At 45.9% G+C, this 26876-nt stretch overlaps 2 protein-coding genes across 4 annotated transcripts in view; both read left to right on the forward strand.

Annotated features, from left to right (window-relative positions):
* The window catches only part of LOC118375530 (SWI/SNF-related matrix-associated actin-dependent regulator of chromatin subfamily D member 1-like), a 41675-nt gene extending 31879 nt beyond the window's left edge, over window positions 1-9796 (forward strand). For both annotated transcript variants that reach the window (XM_052474069.1, XM_052474070.1), the window contains exons 10-12: window positions 1770-1892; window positions 4474-4575; window positions 8066-9796. In XM_052474069.1, coding sequence (XP_052330029.1) covers window positions 1770-1892; window positions 4474-4575; window positions 8066-8119 — 279 coding nt within the window. In that variant the 3' untranslated portion in view covers window positions 8120-9796. The remainder of the gene's footprint in view (window positions 1-1769; window positions 1893-4473; window positions 4576-8065) is intronic.
* Window positions 9797-16492: 6696 nt separating this feature from the next.
* cers5 (ceramide synthase 5) overlaps window positions 16493-26876 on the forward strand; it is a 38731-nt gene continuing 28347 nt past the window's right edge. Inside the window, exon 1 of one of the 2 annotated variants that reach the window (XM_052474074.1) lies at window positions 16493-16956. In XM_052474074.1, the coding sequence (XP_052330034.1) occupies window positions 16784-16956 (173 nt within the window). In that variant the 5' untranslated portion in view covers window positions 16493-16783. The remainder of the gene's footprint in view (window positions 16957-26876) is intronic. The other variant, XM_052474073.1, reaches the window with a different exon arrangement.

The following is a 26876-nucleotide window of genomic DNA, read 5'->3' on the forward strand; positions in this document are numbered from 1 at the left end:
TTTGCTATCGTAAATGTTAGCAACACCTCCGCCTTTGCGGGATGCACGGGGGATATGGTCACTAGTGTAGCCAGGAGGTGAGGCCTCATTTAACACAGTAAATTCATCAGGCTTAAGCCATGTTTCAGTCAGGCCAATCACATCAAGATTATGATCAGTGATTAGTTCATTGACTATAATTGCCTTTGAAGTAAGGGATCTAACATTAAGTAGCCCTATTTTGAGATGTGAGGTGTCATGATCTCTTTCAGTAATGACAGGAATGGAGGTGGTCTTTATCCTAGTGAGATTGCTAAGGCGAACACCGCCATGTTTAGTTTTGCCCAACCTAGGTCGAGGCACAGACACGGTCTCAATGGTGATAGCTGAGCTGACTACACTGACTATGCTAGTGGCAGACTCCACTATGCTGGCAGGCTGGCTAATAGCCTGCTGCCTGGCCTGCACCCTATTTCATTGTGGAGCTAGAGGAGTTAGAGCCCTGTCTATGTTGGCAGATAAGATGAGAGCACCCCTCCAGCTAGGATGGAGTCCGTCACTCCTCAGCAGGTCAGGCTTGGTCCTGTTTGTGGGCGAGTCCCAGAAAGAGGGCCAGTTATCTACAAATTATATCTTTTGGGAGGGGCAGAAAACAGTTTTCAACCAGCGATTGAGTTGTGAGACTCTGCTATAGAGCTCATCACTCCCCCTAACTGGGAGGGGGCCAGAGACAATTACTTGATGCCGACACATCTTTCTAGCTGATATGCACGCAGAAGCTATGTTGCGCTTGGTGATCTCTGACTGTTTCATCCTAACATCGTTGGTGCCGACGTGGATAACAATATCTCTATACTCTCTACACTTGCCAGTTTTAGCTTTAGCCAGCACCATCTTCAGATTAGCCTTAACGTCGGTAGCCCTGCCCCCTGGTAAACAGTGTATGATCGCTGGATGATTCGCTTTAAGTCTAATACTGCGGGTAATGGAGTCGCCAATGACTAGAGTTTTCAATTTGTCAGAGCTAATGGTGGGAAGCTTCGGCGTCTCAGACCCCGTAACGGGAGGAATAGAGACCAGAGAAGACTCGGCCTCTGACACCGACCCGCTGCTTAATGGGGAGAACCGATTGAAAGTTTCTGTCGGCTGATTGAGCGACACCGGTTGAGCTTTCCTACACCATTTCCTTCCAGAAACCGTGAGAAAGTTGTCCGACTGCGGGGACTGTGCGAGGGGATTTATACTACTATCTGTACTTACTGGTGGCACAGACGCTGTTTCATCCTTTCCTACACTGAAATTACCCTTGCCTAACGATTGCGTCTGAAGCTGGGCTTGCAGTACAGCTATCCTCGCCGTAAGGCGAGCACAGCGGCTGCAATTAGAAGGCATCATGTTAATGTTACTACTTAGCTTCGGCTGTTGGAGGTCCTGACGAATCGTGTCCAGATAAAGCGTCCGGAGTGAAAAAGTTGAGGAAAAAATAAATAAATATATGAACGGTAATTAAAAAGTGAAACCTGTAAAGTTGTCAGGTAGCAAAATAGGTTGGCAACAAAACGCACAGCAATTCGAAAACAAGCCTGCAAGTTGTGACCGGAAATGACGAGAGGACGAGAGTTCACTCTATACCAGTGGATCCCAACTCTGGTCCTTGAGTACCCCCAATGGCACACATTTTTGCCATCTTGCTGTTTCTTCCTCTTCAGATCCATCAGATCATTTAGACAATAGTTTATTCAGATGTTGAACTAGGATTGACCCTCCATCTCTCTCTTCTTCCCCTGTAGATCCATGAGACCATAGAGACGATCAACCAGCTGAAGACCCAGAGAGAGTTCATGTTGAGCTTCGCCAGAGACCCCCAGGGCTTCATCAACGACTGGCTGCAATCGCAGTGCAGGGATCTCAAGGTAAACACACAGGGAAACACCACTATGGAGCATTGTTCAGTAGAGAGAAAACAGGGAATGAAACAGCGAAGTACTTCAGGGCTTTATCAATGACTGGCTGTATTTGTATTTAACAAGGATCCCCATTAGCAGCAGCTACTCTTCCTGGGGGTCCTGCAGCATTAAGGCAGTTTATATACCATTTAAAACATTACATGACAGAACAGATTTCACAACACATTAAGTGTGTGCCCTCAGGCCCCTACTCTACTACCACACATCTGCAACACAAAATCCATGTGTACATATTTACATTTACATTTAAGTCATTTAGCAGACGCTCTTATCCAGAGCGACTTACGAATTGGTGCATACACCTTATGACATCCAGTGGAACAGCCACTTTACAGTAGTGCATCTAAATCTTTTTAGGGGGGTGAGAAGGATTACTTACCCTATCCTAGGTATTCCTTGAAGAGGTGGGGTTTCAGGTGTCTCCGGAAGGTGGTGATTGACTCCGCTGTCCTGGCGTCGTGAGGGAGTTTGTTCCACCATTGGGGGGCCAGAGCAGCGAACAGTTTTGACTGGGCTGAGCGGGAACTGTACTTCCTCAGTGGTAGGGAGGCGAGCAGGCCAGAGGTGGATGAACGCAGTGCCCTTGTTTGGGTGTAGGGCCTGTAGGACCTGCCTTGTTGATAGTGTTGTTAAGGAGGTAGAAACTAGGGCCTTGTAGGACCTGCCTTGTTGATAGTGTTGTTAAGAAGGTAGAAACTAGGGCCTGTAGGACCTGCCTTGTTGATAGTGTTGTTAAGAAGGTAGAAACTAGGGCCTGTAGGACCTGCCTTGTTGATAGTGTTGTTAAGAAGGTAGAAACTAGGGCCTGTAGGACCTGCCTTGTTGATAGCTTTGATAACAAGGCAGAGCAGCGCTTTATTAAGGACAGACTTCTCCCCATTTTATCTACTGTTGTATCAACATGTTTTGACCATGACAGTTTACAATCCAGTGTTACTCCAAACTTGCTCAATTTCCACATTATTCATCACAATATTTAGTTGAGGTTTAGTGAGTGAGTGAGTGATTTGTCCCAAATGCAATGCTTTTAGTTGATGAAATATTTAGGACTAACTTAATTGGATACAGTCACAGTTCAGGGGCTGTAGGGTAGACTAACAGGGAAACACCACTATGGGGCATAGGGAGAAAACTGTGGAAACAGGGATGTACCCCAGGGCTTCATCAATCACTGGCTGTGATCACAGTACAGGGACCTCAAGGTAAACTACTAAACTTAAGAGAACTGGTGCCGAGGAAAGATTCTACTTCAGATAAAGAAATGAGGGGAGCAGTAATATTATATTTTCTTTACTGCAAGGTAAACAAACACATGGGGAAACCACAGCTCTCTAGTGCTGCTCAGTTACTGATTACCCTTTACATAATAACCCCCCCAAAGCATTTGGGTCATGTTCATTAAGAAGAAAATACATTGAAATTAAGTGAAACTGGGAGACACTACTTGAACTTGTGTCCAATACATACACAGATTGCCGTTTTCGTTTGCAGAACATTTTGATGAGTGTCTTACTGAACATTACCCCCTCCATGTGTTGTCATGGATTTGGTTAGCCATTAGCGCTAGCTAGCTGCCATGGATGTATGTTAGCCATTAGCGCTAGCTAGATGCCGTGGACGTATGTTAGCCATTAGCGCTAGCTAGCTGCGGTGGATGTATGTTATCCATTAGCACTAGCTAGCTGCCGTGGATGTATATTGTCCATTAGCACCTGCTAGCTGCCGTGGACGTAGGTTAGCCATTAGCACAAGCTAGATGTGTAGTGTTTGTTCAGATGATTCTTGGACCAAACACCAGGCTGACTGGACCGTCAATGACAACCGAGGGGTGATTAAAGCTGAGTCCAGTCCAAAGTTCATAGCTGTTGTTTTCTTCCTCCAACTGAACATTCAGACTTCCGCATGGTTGCCTGGTGCCAAGTAACCTTGTAGTTTGTAGTCCTGAATTAAGAGATGGTCCCATAGGTCTCTCTTTAACCACGACACAGGGATGAGGTATGCCAGCAGCATACCACCCTGAATACCACTGCTGGTTTGCTTCTGAAGCTAAGCAGGGTTGGTCCTGGTCAGTACCTGGATGGGGGAGACCAGATGCTGCTGGAAGTGGTGTTGGAGGGCCAGTAGGAGGCACTCTTTCCTCTGGTCTAAAAAAGAGGTCATTAAAGATCCCATGGCACTTATCGTAAGTTAACCCCGGTGTCTTGGCTAAATTCACAATCTGGCCCATGAACCATCACGGTCACCTAATAATCCCCAGTTTACAATTGGCTCATTCATCCCCCTCCTCTCCCCTGTAACTATTCCCCAGGTCGTTGCTGCAAATGAGAACGTGTTCTCAGTCAACTTACCTGGTAAAATAACGGATAAATAAAAATAAAAATGTTGATAGGCCTGAGGATTTGTATCTGAATGAAAAAATAAATATAGATAACATGCATGGTGCGTAGAACAACAAACTACACATTATACCTGTAGGCTTTATTGAAGGAAGTTTTAAGTTTCTTATGTATATGATTATTTTTTACAGACTATGACTGATGTGGTTGCGAACCCAGAAGAGGAGAGGAGAGCAGAGTTCTACTTCCAACCCTGGGCCCAGGAGGCCGTGTGTCGTTACTTCTACTCCAAGGTAAAATGTTCACCTCTCACCATTCTGTACCGTGTTGTGTGTGTGTACCGTGTTGTGTGTGTGTGTGTACCGTGTTGTGTGTGTGTGTACCGTGTTGTGTGTGTGTGTACCGTGTTGTGTGTGTGTGTGTACCGTGTTGTGTGTGTGTGTACCGTGTTGTGTGTGTGTGTGTGTACCGTGTTGTGTGTGTGTGTGTGTGTACCGTGGTGTGTGTGCGTACCGTGGTGTGTGTGCGTACCGTGGTGTGTGTGCGTACCGTGGTGTGTGTGTGTACCGTGGTGTGTGTGCGTACCGTGGTGTGTGTGCGTACCGTGGTGTGTGCGTACCGTGGTGTGTGTGTGCGTACCGTGGTGTGTGTGTGCGTACCGTGGTGTGTGTGTGCGTACCGTGGTGTGTGTGTGCGTACCGTGGTGTGTGTGCGTACCGTGGTGTGTGTGTGCGTACCGTGTGTGTGTGTGTGCGTGGTGTGTGTGCGCCGTGGTGTGTGTGCGTACCGTGGTGTGTGTGTGCGTGGTGTGTACGCCGTGGTGTGTGTGCGTACCGTGGTGTGTGTGCGTACCGTGGTGTGTGTGCGTACCGTGGTGTGTGTGCGTACCGTGGTGTGTGTGCGTACCGTGGTGTGTGTGCGTACGTGGTGGTGTGCGTACCGTGGTGTGTGTGCGTACCGTGGTGTGCGTGTGTGCGTACCGTGGTGTGCGTGTGTGCGTACCGTGGTGTGCGTGTGTGCGTACCGTGGTGTGCGTACCGTGCGTACCGTGGTGTGCGTACCGTGCGTACCGTGGTGTGTGTGTGTGCGTACCGTGGTGTGTGTGCGTACCGTGGTGTGTGTGCGTGGTGTGTGTGTGTGCGTGCCGTGGTGTGTGTGTGCGTACCGTGGTGTGTGTGGTGTGTACGCCGTGGTGTGTGCGTACCGTGGTGTGTGTACACCGTGGTGTGTGTGCGTACCGTGGTGTGTGTACACCGTGGTGTGTGTGCGTACCGTGGTGTGCGTACCGTGGTGTGTGTACACCGTGGTGTGTGTGCGTACCGTGGTGTGTGTGCGTACACCGTGGTGTGTGTGTGCGTACCGTGGTGTGTGTGTGCGTACCGTGGTGTGCGTGTGTGCGTACCGTGGTGTGCGTGTGTGCGTACCGTGGTGTGCGTGTGTGCGTACCGTGGTGTGCGTGTGTGCGTACCGTGGTGTGCGTACCGTGGTGTGCGTACCGTGCGTACCGTGGTGTGTGCGTACCGTGCGTACCGTGGTGTGTGCGTACCGTGCGTACCGTGGTGTGTGCGTACCGTGCGTACCGTGGTGTGTGCGTACCGTGCGTACCGTGGTGTGTGCGTACCGTGCGTACCGTGGTGTGTGTGTGCGTACCGTGGTGTGTGTGCGTACCGTGGTGTGTGTGTGCCGTGGTGTGCGTGCCGTGGTGTGTGTGTGTGTGCCGTGGTGTGGTGTGTGTGTGTGTGCGTGCCGTGGTGTGTGTGTGCGTACCGTGGTGTGTGTGCGTACCGTGGTGTGTGTGTGCCGTGGTGTGCGTGCCGTGGTGTGTGTGTGCGTGCCGTGGTGTGTGTGTGTGCGTGCCGTGGTGTGGTGTGTGTGTGTGTGCGTGCCGTGTGTGTGTGTGTGTGTGTGCGTACCGTGGTGTGTGTGTGCGTACCGTGGTGTGTGTGCGTACCGTGGTGTGTGTGCGTACGCCGTGGTGTGTGTGCGTACGCCGTGGTGTGTGTGTGCGTACCGTGGTGTGTGTGTGCGTACCGTGGTGTGTGTACCGTGGTGTGTGTGTGTGTACCGTGGTGTGTGTGTGCGTACCGTGGTGTGTGTGTGCGTACCCGTGGTGTGTGTGTGCGTACCGTGGTGTGTGTGCGTACCGTGGTGTGTGTGCGTACCGTGGTGTGTGTGTGCGTACCGTGGTGTGTGTGCGCGTACCGTGGTGTGTGTGCGCGTACCGTGGTGTGTGTGCGCGTACCGTGGTGTGTGTGCGCGTACCGTGGTGTGTGTGCGCGTACTGTGGTGTGTGTGCGCGTACCGTGGTGTGTGTGTGTGTGCGTACCGTGGTGTGTGTGTGTGTGCGTACCGTGGTGTGTGTGCGCGTACCGTGGTGTGTGTGTGTGTGTGCGCGTACCGTGGTGTGTGTGTGCGTGCCGTGGTGTGTGTGTGTGCCGTGGTGTGTGTGTGTGTGCCGTGGTGTGTGTGTGTGTGCGTGCCGTGGTGTGTGTGTGTGTGTGTGTGTGTGCGTGCGTGCCGTGGTGTGTGTGTGCGTACCGTGGTGTGTGTGTGCGTGCCGTGGTGTGTGTGTGCGTGCCGTGGTGTGTGTGCGTACCGTGGTGTGTGTGTGCGTGCCGTGGTGTGTGTGTGCGTACCGTGGTGTGTGTGCGTACCGTGGTGTGTGTGTGCGTACCGTGGTGTGTGTGTGCGTACCGTGGTGTGTGTGCGTACCGTGGTGTGTGTGCGTACGCCGTGGTGTGTGTGCGTACGCCGTGGGTGTGTGTGCGTACGCCGTGGTGTGTGTGTGCGTACGCCGTGGTGTGTGTGTGCGTACGCCGTGGTGTGTGTGTGCAAACCGTGGTGTGTGTGTGCGTACCGTGGTGTGTGTGTGCAAACCGTGGTGTGTGTGTGCGTACCGTGGTGTGTGTGTGCGTACCGTGGTGTGTGTGTGCGTGCCGTGGTGTGTGTGTGCGTGCCGTGGTGTGTGTGTGCGTGCCGTGGTGTGTGTGTGCGTGCCGTGGTGTGTGTGTGCGTACCGTGGTGTGTGTGCGTACGCCGTGGTGTGTGTGTGCGTACGCCGTGTGTGTGTGTGCGTACCGTGGTGTGTGCAAACCGTGGTGTGTGTGTGCGTACCGTGGTGTGTGTGTGCGTACCGTGGTGTGTGTGTGCGTACGCCGTGGTGTGTGTGTGCGTACCGTGGTGTGTGCAAACCGTGTGTGTGTGCAAACCGTGGTGTGTGTGTGCGTACCGTGGTGTGTGTGTGCGTACCGTGGTGTGTGTGTGCGTACCGTGGTGTGTGTGTGCGTGCCGTGGTGTGTGTGTGCGTGCCGTGGTGTGCGTGCCGTGGTGTGTGTGTGCGTGCCGTGGTGTGTGTGTGCGTACCGTGGTGTGTGTGTGTGTGTGCGTGCCGTGGTGTGTGTGTGCGTGCCGTGGTGTGTGTGCGTACCGTGGTGTGTGTGCGTACGCCGTGGTGTGTGTGCGTACGCCGTGGTGTGTGGGTGTGTGTGTGCCGTGGTGTGTGTGTGTGCGTGCCGTGGTGTGTGTGTGTGTGTGCGTGCCGTGGTGTGTGTGTGCGTGCCGTGGTGTGTGTATGTGCCGTGGTGTGTGTGCCGTGGTGTGTGTGTGTGTGTGGTGTGTGTGCCGTGGTGTGTGTGTGTGTACCGTGGTGTTTGTGTGTGTGCCGTGGTATAACAATATAGAACACGATATATATGTATTCAGTGGTCTTTTATTGCTGTGCTGGCTGTCCATTTCTTAGTGGTTATATATATATATATATATAAATAAATAAATGTATTTCAGGTCCAGCAGAGGAGGCAGGAGCTGGAACAAGCCCTGGGAATCAGAAACACTTAGAGATGAAGATGTTGAAGAAAAACAGGCCAACAGATGAACAAGTGGCCATTCTCTCTGGGAGGAGGAAGAGAAGTGTGGGACATTCATTAATACACCCCCGATTTGAGAAAAACATCTTTGATATACATCTGCTTTACTGCTGGTGGTAACTATAGGATATCTTTTTGAAAGTCACCTAGCAGGCTGTTATGGTTATATATCAATGTTAGATTTTTACTTCTTATCTCTTCATATGTTGTCCCGCTTAAAGATCTTTTGACTTATTTTTTCTCAATGGTCTCTCTCTCTATGCCTTACCTCAATGCATTCCCTTTTGGGGCTGAACTCTCAAGTCGCCAATCTTGAATCTATATTCAGGCCTAAGTGAGGTTGAAATGACCCCCAACTAAGTATTGATGCTACTCCACCATAACTAATATTGAGTATTTTAAGTCTTAACATTTGGCCATTTGTGAAAGAGCATTGGGTTAATTTTAAATACTTTGACTGTCTCTAACCTGCTCTGAGTCCATACTAACTCATAACTGATAACATAACATAACATAAGGTGATAGACTACACACACTACCATTCTGGCTTTGGTCTGGAATAGATTTTTCAGTGTTTGTTTGGTATTGATAGGGTTGTGAGTATTCAGTGGTCTGTTATTGGTGTGCTGGCTGTCCGTTTCTTAGTGGTTCAAGACTATTCTAGAATTCTTGTTGTAGAATATTGTGTACCTCAAAAATTCTCCCCTGAACACTTCAAAGTATGGTGATGGCAGCCGGGCTTCACAATATTGTGAAGATTCAGTCTGTTGGTTTAGTTAATCATTTAAGGGGCCATTTCATTTTAAACTATTTTTGTGATGCTTTTTTTTTTTTGTTAATTATCTTTTTTTATGTTTCGAAACTATGAATTATATTAAAGCTTGTATTGTTAGAAGTTAAACCTTAAGGAAGTAGTGTTAGCAGTAATAACCTCAAGTCGAATCTAGTTTTGTAAATACTGAGCAGAATAATCTGGTTTGATGTGAAGGAAAAATGTCTGTTTTTAAAGGGCAGACCATCATTTTGACTCATTGTCTAATGCTCCGATTAGTTTTCCCAAGACGTTCCCCTTCAAGTGATACCAATGGTTTAATCCAGAACATTCTCTATAACCTAACAGCAAGCTGAAGTTGCTTGTTGAACCCCGTCTGGAAGAGAGAACAACCTTCAAGGTTCTACTGTTCGGTTAAGAAGACTTCTTCTGGGATTTCATCTTTAGTATTTGTTAGTGTGCAGACGCCATCAACACCGAGGAAGATAAGCATAGAGCTGGGTTCACTAGTAGATGTGACATATTTTTTGATAGTATGATCGAAAGCTTCCGCTTGTTGTATTGCTGTTTAGATATGATGACATGTAAAGGATGTATGAAGTTTCATGGTTGGACTCAATTCATTAACAGTTAAATAGTCAAGTGAATTGAAATTAAGCGACATCTATTTTCAATGGGGATTTGTTTTCTTCAATATTAAAGTGTATTTTCCATCCATCCTCTGATTATCCTGAATTGCCCCCAATCCTGTAAAGGATGATACTGAAGACTGATTGAAATCTTCAGACTTAAATTGTATTTTTCTCTTATTGACCAAACTTATTTTTCCCTGTATGTTTTAATCCTATGCTATAATAAAGGATATCTTCATGATAACTTCTCAGTTATGAATGGATGATTTTAAAGCTGGTTTTCTACCATTTGATGCAAAAACTGGCAGTCTTTCCATGGATGTTGTTTACCTGCCTAATGTTCAGCATCACAGTTTAGTTCTGGGATTCTTATGAACACCACACACACCTGACTCATTGCTGTGAGAAGTGGGTTGATGCACTTGATGGTATAACAACCAGGGGACGGATCTGGTCATTGGCCCACAGGTGAGCATATCATGTTTATAGGGCCAGGAGTTTTTCCTGGACAGCTGTTCTTGTGAGAGGTTAAGAATGGGTTTTCTGGGTCCCCTAAAATCGCCAAACTATATGTATTGCTTCAAAAACCCTTTTGCTCTTGAAATGATCCTAATCATACTAGGTCATAGCCTCACTTGTTCAAACAGCGAAGTCTGTTAAAGGATGAGTACCTGTATTTATTGAGATGTCTTTCTAAGGCAAACTATTGCTAATGTGTTTAGAAATAGTCCTCTTAAAATAAATAAATAAAATAAGGAAAGTGTGGCATTTCCAAACTTGGAATTGTATCAACCTGCTACCCAAGGCTTTTACTTGTGACATATGGTTAAATGCACTAAAGATGACCAATAGGTACATATTGAAGATCCACAATCTTTTTGCGTGTCTATTTTCAAAGGATTAAGCTAAGAACGTTAACTTCAAAGTTAGGAACACTATAACAATATGGAACACTATAACAGTATAGAACACTATAACAGTATAGAACACTATAACAATATAGAACACTATAACAATATGGAACACTAGAACAATATAAATAGAACACTATAACAGTATAGAACACTATAACAATATAGAACACTATAACAGTATAGAACACTATAACAATCAAAATCAAATGTATTTATATAGCCCTTCGTACATCAGCTGATATCTCAAAGTGCTGTACAGAAACCCAGCCTAAAACCCCAAACAGCAAGCAATGCAGGTGTAGAAGCACGGTGGCTAGGAAAAACTCCCTAGAAAGGCCAAAACCTAGGAAGAAACCTAGAGAGGATAATAATATAATATATTATAACCTAGAGAGGAACCAGGCTATGAGGGGTGGCCAGTCCTCTTCTGGCTGTGCCGGGTGGAGATTATAACAGAACATGGCCAAGATGTTCAAATGTTCATAAATGACCAGCATGGTCGAATAATAAGGCAGAACAGTTGAAACTGGAGCAGCAGCACGGCCAGGTGGACTGGGGACAGCAAGGAGTCATCATGTCAGGTAGTCCTGGGGCATGGTCCTAGGGCTCAGGTCCTCCGAGAGAGAGAAAGAGAGGAGAGAATTAGAGAACGCACACTTAGATTCACACAGGACACCGAATAGGACAGGAGAAGTACTCCAGATATAACAAACTGACCCTAGCCCCCCGACACATAAACTACTGCAGCATAAATACTGGAGGCTGAGACAGGAGGGGTCAGGAGACACTGTGGCCCCATCTGAAGACACCCCGGACAGGGCCAAACAATAAGGATATAACCCCACCCACTTTGCCAAAGCACAGCCCCCACACCACGAGAGGGATATCTTCAACCACCAACTTACCATCCTGAGACAAGGCTGGATATGGATATGGAACAATATGTAACACTATAACAATATGGAACACTATAACAGTATAGAACAATATAACAGTATAGAACACTATAACAATATGGAACACTATAACAATATGGAACACTATAACAATGTGGAACACTATAACAATATAGAACACTATAACAGTATATAGAACACTATAACAGTATTGAACACTATAACAATATGGAACACTATAACAATATAGAACACTATAACAATATAGAACACTATAACAATATGGAACACTATAACAGTATAGAACACTATAACAGTATAGAACATTATAACAATATGGAACACTATAACAATATAGAACACTAACAGTATAGAACATGATAACAATATAGAACACTATACCAATATAGAACACGAAAACAATATAGAACACGAAAACAATATAGAACACTATAACAATATAGAACACTATAACAATATAGAACACTATAACAGTATAGAACACGATAACAATATAGAACACTATAACAATATGGAACACTAACAATATAGAATACTATAACAATATGGAACACTATAACAGTATAGAACACTATAACAATATGGAACACTATAACAATATAGAACATTATAACAATATGGAACACTATAACAGTATAGAACACTATAACAATATGGAACACTATAACAATATGGAACACTATAACAATATGGAACACTATAACAATAGGTCAGGGTGGGTGTTAGGGGTGGTGAGGGGCTGCAGCTTCTCTCTAGGAGTCTCTACAGTCTGTTCTCTGTGATGCAGCAACCTCTTGATGACAGACAACTCCTTTACCATCTCTTCCTTTTCATTTACATTACATTTACATTTAAGTCATTTAGCAGATGCTCTTATCCAGAGCGACTTACAAATTGGTGCATTCACCTTATGACATCCAGTGAAACAGCCACTTTACAATAGTGCATCTAAATCTTTTAAGGGGGGAGGTGAGAAGGATTACTTTATCCTATCCTAGGTATTCCTTAAAGAGGTGGGGTTTCAGGTGTCTCCGGAAGGTGGTGATTGACTCCGCTGTCCTGGCGTCGTGAGGGAGTTTGTTCCACCATTGGGGGACCAGAGCAGCGAACAGTTTTGACTGGGCTGAGCGGGAACTGTACTTCCTCAGTGGTAGGGAGGCGAGCAGGCCAGAGGTAGATGAACGCAGTGCCCTTGATTGGGTGTAGGGCCTGATCAGAGCCTGGAGGTACTGAGGTGCCGTTCCCCTCACAGCTCCGTAGGCAAGCACCATGGTCTTGTAGCGGATGCGAGCTTCAACTGGAAGCCAGTGGAGAGAGCAGAGGAGCGGGGTGACGTGAGAGAACTTGGGAAGGTTGAACACCAGACGGGCTGCTGCGTTCTGGATGAGTTGTAGGGGTTTAATGGCACAGGCAGGGAGCCCAGCCAACAGCGAGTTGCAGTAATCCAGACGGGAGATGACAAGTGCCTGGATTAGGACCTGCGCCGCTTCCTGTGTGAGGCAGGGTCGTACTCTGCGGATGTTGTAGCGCATGAACCTACAGGAACGGGCCACCGCCTTGATGTTAGTTGAGAACGACAGGGTGTTGTCCAGGATCACGCCAAGGTTCTTAGCGCTCTGGGAGGAGGACACAATGGAGTTGTCAACCGTGATGGCGAGATCATGGAACGGGCAGTCCTTCCCCGGGAGGAAGAGCAGCTCCGTCTTGCCGAGGTTCAGCTTGAGGTGGTGATCCGTCATCCACACTGATATGTCTGCCAGACATGCAGAGATGCGATTCGCCACCTGGTCATCAGAAGGGGGAAAGGAGAAGATTAATTGTGTGTTGTCTGCATAGCAATGATAAGAGAGACCATGTGAGGTTATGACAGAGCCAAGTGACTTGGTGTATAGCGAGAATAGGAGAGGGCCTAGAACAAAGCCCTGGGGGACACCAGTGGTGAGAGCGCGTGGTGAGGAGACAGATTCTCGCCACGCCACCTGATAGGAGCGGCCTGTCAGGTAGGACGCAATCCAAGCGTGGGCCGCACCGGAGATGCCCAACTCGGAGAGGGTGGAGAGGAGGATCTGATGGTTCACAGTATCGAAGGCAGCCGATAGGTCTAGAAGGATGAGAGCAGAGGAGAGAGAGTTTGCTTTAGCAGTGCGGAGCGCCTCCGTGATACAGAGAAGAGCAGTCTCAGTTGAATGACTAGTCTTGAAACCTGACTGATTTGGATCAAGAAGGTCATTCTGAGAGAGATAGCGGGAGAGCTGGCCAAGGACGGCACGTTCAAGAGTTTTGGAGAGAAAAGAATATATATGTAGTTGTTGACATCGGAGGGATCGGGTGTAGGTTTTTTCAGAAGGGGTGCAACTCTCGCTCTCTTGAAGACGGAAGGGACGTAGCCAGCGGTCAGGGATGAGTTGATGAGCGAGGTGAGGTAAGGGAGAAGGTCTCCGGAAATGGTCTGGAGAAGAGAGGAGGGGATAGGGTCAAGTGGGCAGGTTGTTGGGCGGCCGGCCGTCACAAGACGCGAGATTTCATCTGGAGAGAGAGGGGAGAAAGAGGTCAGAGCACAGGGTAGGGCAGTGTGAGCAGAACCAGCGGTGTCGTTTGACTTAGCAAACGAGGATCGGATGTCGTCGACCTTCTTTTCAAAATGGTTGACGAAGTCATCTGCAGAGAGGGAGGAGGGGGGAGGAGGATTCAGGAGGGAGGAGAAGGTGGCAAAGAGCTTCCTAGGGTTCGAGGCAGATGCTTGGAATTTAGAGTGGTAGAAAGTGGCTTTAGCAGCAGAGACAGAGGAGGAAAATGTAGAGAGGAGGGAGTGAAAGGATGCCAGGTCCGCAGGGAGGCGAGTTTTCCTCCATTTCCGCTCGGCTGCCCGGAGCCCTGTTCTGTGAGCTCGCAATGAGTCGTCGAGCCACGGAGCGGGAGGGGAGGACCGAGCCGGCCTGGAGGATAGGGGACATAGAGAGTCAAAGGATTCAGAAAGGGAGGAGAGGAGGGTTGAGGAGGCAGAATCAGGAGATAGGTTTGTAAGTCGCTCTGGATAAGAGCGTCTGCTAAATGACTTAAATGTAAATGTAAATGTAATAGGTTGGAGAAGGTTTGAGCAGAGGGAAGAGATGATAGGATGGAAGAGGAGAGAGTAGCGGGGGAGAGAGAGCGAAGGTTGGGACGGCGCGATACCATCCGAGTAGGGGCAGTGTGGGAAGTGTTGGATGAGAGCGAGAGGGAAAAGGATACAAGGTAGTGGTCGGAGACTTGGAGGGGAGTTGCAATGAGGTTAGTGGAAGAACAGCATCTAGTAAAGATGACGTCGAGCGTATTGCCTGCCTTGTGAGTAGGGGGAAGGTGAGAGGGTGAGGTCAAAAGAGGAGAGGAGTGGAAAGAAGGAGGCAGAGAGGAATGAGTCAAAGGTAGACGTGGGGAGGTTAAAGTCGCCCAGAACTGTGAGAGGTGAGCCGTCCTCAGGAAAGGAGCTTATCAAGGCATCAAGCTCATTGATGAACTCTCCGAGGGAACCTGGAGGGCGATAAATGATAAGGATGTTAAGCTTGAAACCTCCTTCCTGGGCTGCTGTAATAAAACGTACCTCCTTCCTGGGCTGTTGTAAGAAAACGAACCTCCTTCCTGGGCTGCTGTAATAAAACGTACCTCCTTCCTGGGCTGCTGTAATAAAACATACCTCCTTCCTGGGCTGCTGTAATAAAACATACCTCCTTCCTGGGCTGCTGTAATAAAACGTACCTCCTTCCTGGGCTGCTGTAATAAAACGTACCTCCTTCCTGGGCTGCTGTAATAAAACGTACCTCCTTCCTGGGCTGCTGTAATAAAACATACCTCCTTCCTGGGCTGCTGTAATAAAACGTACCTCCTTCCTGGGCTGCTGTAATAAAACGAACCTCCTTCCTGGGCTGCTGTAATAAAACGTACCTCCTTCCTGGGCTGCTGTAATAAAACGTACCTCCTTCCTGGGCTGCTGTAATAAAACGTACCTCCTTCCTGGGCTGCTGTAATAAAACGTACCTCCTTCCTGGGCTGCTGTAATAAAACGTACCTCCTTCCTGGGCTGCTGTAATAACTAATAACCCCCTGTTCTGTTCCAACTGATTCTTCATGTATCATTGATGCCATTGTCACTAGGCATTGTGTCAGTAATGTGTCAGTGCTGTGTAGAAATGGACAGAAAGACATTTTGTTTAGAATGCCCATATCCCTTATTCTTCAAAGGGGAGAGACAACCAGAAAATATAAACAATTCAAAATCAGAATATTGCTTAAAAAACGAGCACGCCAATAACCTGCTGGGGCGCTCTTTGCAGAAAACAATATATTCTGCAAAACCTGCAATTTAGCATTCGATTATTATACATATGGATATGAAGGGCATTTGTAGACTATTTTCAGAACATACGTGGCTGACATATTTTCATTAGCTCTAGAAATAAAACCCCAACAACTTCTCCAACTGGGTAAAGACGGCACTATATGGAGTATTTTTCTATCTCCACAAAGCGCAGATTCTCGAGAACACTGTTGAATAGTTCTCTGCCTGTATCAACCAGAACCATTTTTAACGTCTTCTTCACCTAGCTCTCCTACAAAATATGAAGAACATATTGGTCTTGTGTGTCAGTGGATTCCTCCATTATTATGGAGACGCTTTCACATATATTTTGTTTTACCAGACTGCGCCGCCGTTCTTTACGTATGTTAATGAATGCACATGCATTTGGGAATTGTCATTTCTTTTGGAGAGGGATGTTGTCCTCAGCATTTACGTTCTTAGGCTTACGTGTATTTCTATAGCGAATGAAAATTGCTAATTTGTTCGGAAATGTTTTTTTTTTTTTTAAATGAATTGTCGGCAAAACATTTAATTTGAAGTCAATCCACATTGTTGGGAATTTATTTTGGTCTAATAGAATAAATACGTTAGATGATCATGGTACGCTCACCTGACTATTAATTCACAAGTGGTGTGAGATGGCGCTGTATGGGTCTCTTGCTGTCGTTTAATTGAAATGTGGGGTAACCATGACATTTCAGAACGTCTCCCTTGTAATACTATGGATGGCCGCTTGGTGGTGACCTTCTCTTCAAACTTTTAAAGTCACGTCTGGGGGACAAGACCATTTTCTACATACATCACACATTCACCTATATTGGGCACACGATTTTAATCTCGGATTATTATTGATTACCTCTTATTTTGAAAAGAACGCTGCGGACTGGCAAAGTAACAGTATTCCATCAATGATACCTCTCTGAATAGCGGGCGGGAGGTGGGTCGTGGCCCATTTCACTTCCTTAATCCAAGAACTCCATCACGAAACGGAGGGACGGCGGTGGAAACGTTGTCAAGTTTTTCCTTAGGATATATTTATTTAATTGAAACCACTTTTGGTGACCATGGCTGCTCTTTCAGCCTGGTTTTGCAACGAGAGATTTTGGCTCCCACATAATGTGACTTGGGCGGACTTTGCAGACCCAGCGCCCGGGGTGGAGTATCCTAAAGCCAGTCACTTGCTCTCTGCTTTACCGCTGGCTTTGGGGATCTTTGCGGTCAGAATACTATTTGAGAGGTACTGTCTGTTTTTTGAACTCATATCATTACATTCATCAACTCTTTCTTGAACATAACACTCGCCCGGCCATGCCAGAGTCTTTGCAGCCACAAATACGACTCGAATATTTAATAATTGAAAGGAAGTGTACTTGGAATTGATGAAGAACCTAAGGTCATTTGGGAGGTTTGCCCAGCCTAGCTAGCTAAGCTAACCTGTTGTCTGTCTGGTTGCCTGTCACTTCTAAGTGAGAGCACTGGAGCAGGCCAACTCATTCTAGGTTTCTTCCAACTTATTTATGGAACAATCTTCAAAATGTTATTACAGTTTATGTATTGGTGCCTCTTGGGTAATTCAGACAGCTGATTGAGGACCGTATAACTGATGAATGTGATGTTCTGGTGCCTCTAGGGGTCATTCAGACAGCTGATTGAGGACCGTATAACTGATGAATGTGATGTTCTGGTGCCTCTAGGGGTCATTCAGACAGCTGATTGAGGACCGTATAACTGATGAATGTGATGTTCTGGTGCCTCTAGGGGTCATTCAGACAGCTGATTGAGGACCTTATTACTGATGAATGTGATGTTCTGGTGCCTTTTGGGTAATTCAGACAGCTGATTGAGGACCGTATAACTGATGAATGTGATGTTCTGGTGCCTCTAGGGGTCATTCAGACAGCTGATTGAGGACCGTATAACTGATGAATGTGATGTTCTGGTGCCTCTTGGGTAATTCAGACAGCTGATTGAGGACCTTATTACTGATGAATGTGATGTTCTGGTGCCTCTAGGGGTCATTCAGACAGCTGATTGAGGACCGTATAACTGATGAATGTGATGTTCTGGTGCCTCTTGGGTAATTCAGACAGCTGATTGAGGACCTTATTACTGATGAATGTGATGTTCTGGTGCCTCTAGGGGTCATTCAGACAGCTGATTGAGGACCTTATTACTGATGAATGTGATGTTCTGGTGCCTCTAGGGGTCATTCAGACAGCTGATTGAGGACCTTATTACTGATGAATGTGATGTTCTGGTGCCTCTAGGGGTCATTCAGACAGCTGATTGAGGACCTTATTACTGATGAATGTGATGTTCTGGTACCTCTAGGGGTCATTCAGACAGCTGATTGAGGACCTTATTACTGATGAATGTGTTTGTTTTTTATGATCGTGTTTTTCTTTCTGCGTTTTGTATTTATATCGATGTGTGTATTGTCTGTCATTTAGACCTTGCTCTCAGTATGAATCGCTGATCAAATAAAGGTTAAATAGATAAATCAATGCTCACCATCGAAATAGATCAAGTAAGTTCATTATCTCTTTGAAGTAATTGCTTTGGCAGACACTCAGTGGCTGTACACCAGAACTTGATGACTGTTCTCAGGGCTGGCTATGGCCTGTGTTATTACACCGTTAACATTACATCATTCCTCAGTTGTAGTTAGGCTACAGCCCACCCGCAATACACAGGTTGTCTGCAATTCAAATCAGGCCTGTAAATTATAGCTATAAAACTGATGGAGAGAGTAAACGTGTATAACACACCCTTGTCACTGAGAAAATATAGAAAATGACACAGCATAGAAACGGTTGCACTTTTGAGAGTTTTAGGGCTTAGTTAGGTTGAAATCAAAAGACAAAGTCCTGTGATGATGAAGAGTTACATTGTAGGCTTTTCATAGTGGCTCTGGACATTGTGTGCATTTCACCACATTGGTCATACTTTTAGTGCCCTTTTTCATAAAGTGTCTCAGAGTAGGAATGATGTTTTAAAATATGCATACATTTTGAACATTGTATCAGTCTGGTCTCATAGACTACACGTAACATAGTTAATGTGAATCTGGGAAACTGTTTTGTTACAATAGACAGTAGGTTATCGTACAATATTGTATGAGACATATCATACAAATTGTATTTTGTAACATATCATACAAAATGAATGTTGGCATCCACAAATGAATACATACCATATGAAATGTAACATATTTTACTAAGGCCAGCAGCATACCACCCTGCATACCACTGCTGGCTTGCTTCTGAAGCTAAGCACGGTTGGTCCTGGTCAGTCCCTGCATGGGAGACCAGATGCTACTGGAAGTGGTGTTGGAGGGTGAGTAAAAGGCACTCTTTTCTCTTGTCTAAAAAATATCTCAATGCCCCAGGGCAGTGATTGGGGACACGTGTGTTGTCATGTGTTTCTGCCTTGCTATGTTGTTGTCTTAGGTCTCTCTTTATGTAGTGTTGTGTTGGCTCTTGTCGTGATGTGTGTTTTGTCCTATATTTATAAACTCAGCAAAAAAATAAACGTCCCTTTTTAGGACCCTGTCTTTCAAAGATAATTCGTAAAATTTAAATAACTTCACAGATCTTCATTGTTCACTATTTCCCATGCTTGTTCAATGAACCATAAACAATTAATGAACATGCACCTGTGGAACTGTCGTAAAGACACTAACAGCTTACAGACTAGAGGTCGACCGATTATGATTTTTCAACACCGATACTGATTATTGGAGAACCAAAAACGCAGATAACAATTAATCGGCCGATTCTTATTTATTTATTTGTAATAATGACAATTACAACAATACTGAATGAACACTTATTTTAGGTTAATATAATACATCAATAAAATCAATTTAGGCTCAAGTAAATAATGAAACATGTTCAATTTGCTTTAAATAATGCAAAAACAAAGTGTTGGAGAAGAAAGTAAAAGCGCAATATGTGCTATGTAAGAAAGCTAACGTTTCAGTTCCTTGCAAAGAACATGAGAACATATGAAAGCTGGTGGTTCCTTTTAACGTGAGTCTTCAATATTCCCAGGTAAGAAGTTTTAGGTTATAGTTATCATAGGAATTATAGGACTATTTCCCTCTATACCATTTGTATTTCATTAACCTTTGACTATTGGATGTTCTTATAGGCAGTATTTAGTATTGCCAGTGTAACAGTATAGCTTCCGTCCCTCTCCTCGCTCCTCCCCGGGCTCGAACCAGCAACACAACTACAACAGCCACAATCGAAGCAGCGTTACCCATGAAGAGCAAGGGGAACAACTACTAGAAGGCTCAGAGCGAGTGACGTTTGAAACACTATTAGCGCGCTAACTAACTAGCCATTTCACTTCGGTTACACCAGCCTCATCTCAGGAGTTGATAGGGTTGAAGTCATAAACAGCGTAATGCTTGAAGCACAACGAAGAGCTGCTGGCAAAACGCACGAAAGTGCTGTTTAAATGTTTACGCACCTGCTTCTGCCTACCACCGCTCAGTCAGATACTTAGATACTTGTATGCTCAGTTAGATTATATGCAACGCAGGACACGCTAGATAATATCTAGTAATATCATCAACCATGTGTAGTTAACTAGTGATTATGATTGATTGTTTTTTATAAGATACGTTTAATGCTAGCTAGCAACTTACCATGGCTTACTGCATTCGCGTAACAGGCAGTCTCCTTGTGGAGTACAACGAGAGAGAGGCAGGTCGTTATTGCGTTGGACTAGTTAACTGTAAGGTTGCAAGATTGGATCCCCCGAGCTGACAAGGTGAAAATCTGTCGTTCTGCCCCTGAACGAGGCAGTTAACCCACCGTTCCTAGGCCGTCATTGAAAATAAGAATATGTTCTTAACTGACTTGCCTAGTTAAATAAAAAAAAAATTTAAAAATTAAATCGGCGCCCAAAAATACAGATTTCCGATTGTTATGAAAACTTGAAATCGGCCCTAATTAAACGGCCATTCCGATTAATCGGTCGACCTCTATTACAGACGGTAGGCAATTAAGATCACAGTTATGAAAACTTAGGACACTAAAGAGGCCTTTCTACTGACTCTGAAAAACACCAAAAGAAAGATGGTCAGGGTCCCTGCTCATCTGCGTGAACGTGCCTTAGACATGCTGCAAGGAGGCATGAGGACTGCAGATGTGGCCAGGACAATACATTGCAATGTCCGTACTGTGAGACGCCTAAGACAGCGCTACAGGGAGACAGGACGGACAGCTGATCGTCCTCGCAGTGGACGACCAAGTGTAACAACACCTGAACAGATCGGTACATCTGAACATCACACCTGCGGGGCAGGTACAGGATGGCAACAACAACTGCCCAAGTTACACCAGGAACCCACAATCCCATTTGTAGTAGGAGTAACCCTCAGAAGACCATTTGTAGTAGGAGCAACCCTCAGAAGACCATTTGTAGTAGGAGTAACCCTCAGAAGACCATTTGTAGTAGGAGTAACCCTCAGAAGACCATTTGTAGTAGGAGTAACCCTCAGAAGACCATTTGTAGTAGGAGTAACCCTCAGAAGACCATTTGTAATAGGAGTAACCCTCAGAAGACCATTTGTAGTAGGAGTAACCCTCAGAAGACCATTTGTAGTAGGAGCAACCCTCATAAGACCATTTGTAATAGGAGTAACCCTCAGAAGACCATTTATAGTAGGAGTAACCCTCAGAAGACCATTTGAAGTAGGAGTAACCCTCAGACTGTCCACTTTTCAACCGAGATTACAGGTAGCCTATCAAGGATATACAACCTGGATAAATAAAGTTGACCAAGTCTACACTAAGCAATATCTAATAAAGCTGCTGGGTACCAGATTCACAGGACTGCAAACAGAAAAAACACCCACTGTCACCCACTGTCAGCTCCTAAATGTTTGCTGTCTGACTCTTCACTCAACGATGGAGGCAGTAGGCCTAAATTCATCGAGCTGGATAACAGATCTCTGTTGATGGCTCCGTAAACTACATACTAACATGTTTAACATCTCTATAATCTATCATCCCTGAGCCTTCAATGCACATAATACATAAGGATGTAAACTACATTAAACTTTTGTGTCCAAATCATTGTTCACGCTATATTCATACAGGGGATTTATGAATGACAGAGGGCGTAAACTTAACACTAGACTGTAAAGCAAACTGAGATTTGAAACCATAGCCTGGCCTATGGTGTAAACACTGATAATGAAACTAGTTTACCCTATGGTGTAAACTCTGATAATGAAACTAGTTTACCCTATGGTGTAAACTCTGATAATGAAACTAGTTTACCCTATGGTGTAAACTCTGATAATGAAACTAGTTTACCCTATGGTGTGGTTTTAACACTGAGACGTGGGGCAATGTTTTCCCCTCTGACTTCTTATTCACCCCAGTGCAGTGTGGGGTGGACATATTCTTTTTGCTCATATTTTTAATACTTGTGAACCGGAATGACAGCAGGGAGAGGAGGAGAGACAGGGTGAAGAGTATAGGGGCTTGTCTTTTTCTTTCTTCAGTAACTGGTCGGAGTAGTTTCAGAAACAAGATCTGATATTCTTCTCACATTCTAATTAACCACAGGACTCTGGCTGGCAGAATGACTGCCCCACTGGGAGAATAGTGTCGTATTCCACTGCAGAGTATCCCTTCCTTTAGCCTGATCCCAGATCTGTATGTGGTCGAGCCAACTTCTTGGTCACTGTGAATTTACAGATCTGGGTCCAGGCTAACACCCTCCACTGCGACAATGGAATTCTCTACCAGGTTTTGGCAGCTTGCTCTACTCTGTGAGATTCTGGCTTACCCACAGTTAACCTCTGTTGTGGGATTCTGGCTTACCCACAGTTAACCTCTGTTGTGGGATTCTGGCTTACCCACAGTTAACCTCTGTTGTGGGATTCTGGCTTACCCACAGTTAACCTCTGTTGTGGGATTCTGGCTTACCCACAGTTAACCTCTGTTGTGGGATTCTGGCTTACCCACAGTTAACCTCTGTTGTGGGATTCTGGCTTACCCACAGTTAACCTCTGTTGTGGGATTCTGGCTTACCCACAGTTAACCTCTGTTGTGGGATTCTGGCTTACCCACAGTTAACCTCTGTTGTGGGATTCTGGCTTACCCACAGTTAACCTCTGTTGTGGGATTCTGGCTTACCGACAGTTAGGCTAACCTTTTTATTTTGTATTTTATTTGTTACCCCTATTTGTTACCCCTGTTACCCCAGTCTTGTCCCATCGCTACCACTCCCGAACGGACTCGGGAGAGGCAAAGGTCGAGAGCTGTGCGTTCTCCGAAACACAACCCAGCCAAGTCGCACTGCTTCTTGACACAATGCCCACTTAACCCGGAAGCCAACCGCACCAATGTGTCGGAGGAAACACCATACACCTGGCGACCGTGTCAGTGTGCACTGCGCCCGACCCGCCACAGCGATGGGACAAGGACATCCCTGCCGGCCAAGCCCTCCCCTAATCCGGAGAGCGCTGGGCCAATTGTGCACCACCCCATAGGTCTCCCGGTCGCGGCTGGCTGCGACAGAGCCTGGACTTGAACCAGGATCTCTAGTGGCAATGCAGTGCCTTAGACCACTGTGCCACTCAGGAGGCCTTAGGCTAACTTTTTAATGTAAACTTCTGGTTTACCTACACAGTGTGCTAACCAATGCTGGAATGGCTGGGACAAAGGGGTTGTGTGTTGTCTGTCTGTTCTTTTTTTCCTGTTGTAGGCTTCTGTTTTTGTCAACTATGTCTGTCTGACCTTTTAGTCTGTCTGTTTTTTTGTTATGATTTTCTACTATAAACAGTCCAGCTATAAGGACAAAGGACCGAGTAAGACGTCCTCAGAACCTTTTCAAACGTCCCGAAATCAACGTCTATTTCTAGTGATCAGGCTGCTCTAGGCCTATGCTCTCTATTATCTTTGGACACACTGATTTAAAAAAAAAAAAAAATATTTCACGTTTATTTAACCAAGTAGGCTAGTTGAGAACAAGTTCTCATTTGCAACTGCGACCTGGCCAAGATAAGGCATAGCAGTGTGAACAGACAACACAGAGTTACACATGGAGTAAACAATTAACAAGTCAATAACACAGTAGAAAAAAAGGGGAGTCTATATACAATGTGTGCAAAAGGCATGAGGAGGTAGGCGAATAATTACAATTTTGCAGATTAACACTGGAGTGATAAAGGATCAGATGATCATGTACAGGTAGAGATATTGGTGTGCAAAAGAGCAGAAAAGTAAATAAATAAAAACTGTGGGGATGAGGTAGGTGAAAATGGGTGGGCTATTTACCAATAGATTATGTACAGCTGCAGCGATCGGTTAGCTGCTCAGATAGCTGATGTTTGAAGTTGGTCCAACTTCAGCGATTTTTGCAATTCGTTCCAGTCACAGGCAGCAGAGTACTGGAACGAAAGGCGGCCCGAATGAGGTGTTGGCTTTAGGGATGATCAGTGAGATACACCTGCTGGAGCGCGTGCTACGGATGGGTGTTGCCATCGTGACCAGTGAACTGAGATAAGGCGGAGCTTTACCTAGCATGGCCTTGTAGATGACCTGGAGCCAGTGGGTCTGGCGACGAATAATGAAGCGAGGGCCAGCCGACTAGAGCATACAAGTCGCAGTGGTGGGTAGTATAAGGTGCTTTAGTGACCAAACGGATGGCACTGTGATAAACTGCATCCAGTTTGCTGAGTAGAGTGTTGGAAGCGATTTTGTAGATGACATCGCCGAAGTCGAGGATCGGTAGGATAGTCAGTTTTACTAGGGTAAGCTTGGCAGCGTGAGTGAAGGAGGCTTTGTTGCGGAATAGAAAGCAGACTCTTGATTTGATTTTCGATTGGAGATGTTTGATATGGGTCTGGAAGGAGAGTTTGCAGTCTAGCCAGACACCTAGGTACTTATAGGTGTCCACATATTCAAGGTCGGAACCATCCAGTGTGGTGATGCTAGTCGGGCATGTGGGTGCAGGCAGCGATCGGTTGAAAAGCATGCATTTGGTTTTACTAGCGTTTAAGAGCAGTTGGAGGCCACGGAAGGAGTGTTGTATGGCATTGAAGCTCGTTTGGAGGTTAGATAGCACAGTGTCCAATGACGGGCCGAAAGTATATAGAATGGTGTCGTCTGCGTAGAGGTGGATCAGGGAATCGCCCGCAGCAAGACCAACATCATTGATATATACAGAGAAAAGAGTCGGCCCGAGAATTGAACCCTGTGGCACCCCCATAGAGACTGCCAGAGGACCGGACAGCATGCCCTCGGATTTGACACACTGAACTCTGTCTGCAAGGTAATTGGTGAACCAGGCAAGGCAGTCATCCGAAAAACCGAGGCTACTGAGTCTGCCGATAAGAATCTGGTGATTGGCAGAGTCGAAAGCCTTGGCAAGGTCGATGAAGACGGCTGCACAGTACTGTCTTTTATCGATGTCGGTCAGTTGGTAGAGCATGGCGCTTGTAACGCCAGGGTACGATTCCCGGGACCACCCATTAGAATGTATGCACACATGACTGTAAGTCGCTTTGGATAAAAGCGTCTGCTAAATGGCATATATTATTATTATTATGTTGTTTAGTACCTTGAGTGTGGCTGAGGTGCACCCGTGACCGGCTCGGAAACCAGATTGCATAGCGGAGAAGGTACGGTGGGATTCGAGATGGTCAGTGACCTGTTTGTTGACTTGGCTTTCGAAGACCTTAGATAGGCAGGGCAGAATGGATATAGGTCTGTAACAGTTTGGGTCCAGGGTGTCTCCCCCTTTGAAGAGGGGGATGACTGCAGCAGTTTTCCAATCCTTGGGGATCTCAGACGATATGAAAGAGAGGTTGAACAGGCTGGTAATAGGGGTTGTGACAATGGCGGCGGATAGTTTCAGAAATAGAGGGTCCAGATTGTCAAGCCCAGCTGATTTATACAGGTCCAGGTTTTGCAGCTCTTTCAGAACATCTGTTATCTGGATTTGGGTAAAGGAGAACCTGGAGAGGCTTGGGCGAGGAGCTGCGGGGGGGCCAGAGCTGTTGGTCGAGGTAGGAGTGGCCAGGCGGAACTAACAGTTTGTTATCATATTTCACTTTTACATTCCACTCTTCTGTACTCTACTGTATGCAGCATTCTCACTGACAGACAAATGCTGTGCCAAACATTCTATGTATGGCATCCTATTTCATCTCTACTCTCTTTAGTAATCTGGCCTCTTTCCCTGTTGTGGCAGTCCTACTGTCTTTGTCTTTTGGCTGGTGTTGGACAAATATTGAAAGATGGATATAAAATATTTGAAAAATCTTTATCAAACAAGTCATGTAAGCCATTGGGAGACGTTGGGAAACATTGGGAGAGATTGGGAGACATTGGGAAAGATTGGGAGACATTGGGAAAGATTGGGAGAGATTGGGAGACATTGGGAAAGATTGGGAGACATTGGGAAAGATTGGGAAAGATTGGGAGAGATTGGGAGACATTGGGAAAGATTGGGAGAGATTGGGAGACATTGGGAAAGATTGGGAGACATTGGGAAAGATTGGGAGAGATTGGGAGAGATTGGGAGAGATTGGGAGAGATTGGGAAAGATTGGGAGAGATTGGGAAAGATTGGGAGACATTGGGACATATTGGGAGAGATTGGAAGACATTGGGAAAGATTGGGAGATATTGGGAGACATTGGGAAAGATTGGGAGAGATTGGGAGAGATTGGGAAAGATTGGGAGAGATTGGGAGGGATTGGGAAAGATTGGGAGGGATTGGGAAAGATTGGGAGAGATTGGGAAAGATTGGGAGAGATTGGGAAAGATTGGGAGAGATTGGGAAAGATTGGGAGAGATTGGGAGGGATTGGGAAAGATTGGGAAAGATTGGGAGAGACTGGGAATGATTGGGAGAGACTGGGAATGATTGGGAGAGACTGGGAATGATTGGGAGAGATTGGGAAAGATTGGGAGAGATTGGGAGAGATTGGGAAAGATTGGGAGGGATTGGGAAAGATTGGGAGAGATTGGGAAAGATTGGGAGAGATTGGGAGAGATTGCATTGTGTGAATATAAGAATACAAATGAGAATGAAAGCAGTATGAGAATACAAATGAGAATGAAAGCAGTGTGAGAATACAAATGAGAATGAAAGCAGTGTGAGAATACAAATGAGAATGAAAGCAG

This window comes from Oncorhynchus keta, chromosome 21, assembly GCF_023373465.1.
Source record: "Oncorhynchus keta strain PuntledgeMale-10-30-2019 chromosome 21, Oket_V2, whole genome shotgun sequence".
In the NCBI taxonomy this organism is placed as follows: Eukaryota; Metazoa; Chordata; class Actinopteri; order Salmoniformes; family Salmonidae; genus Oncorhynchus; species Oncorhynchus keta.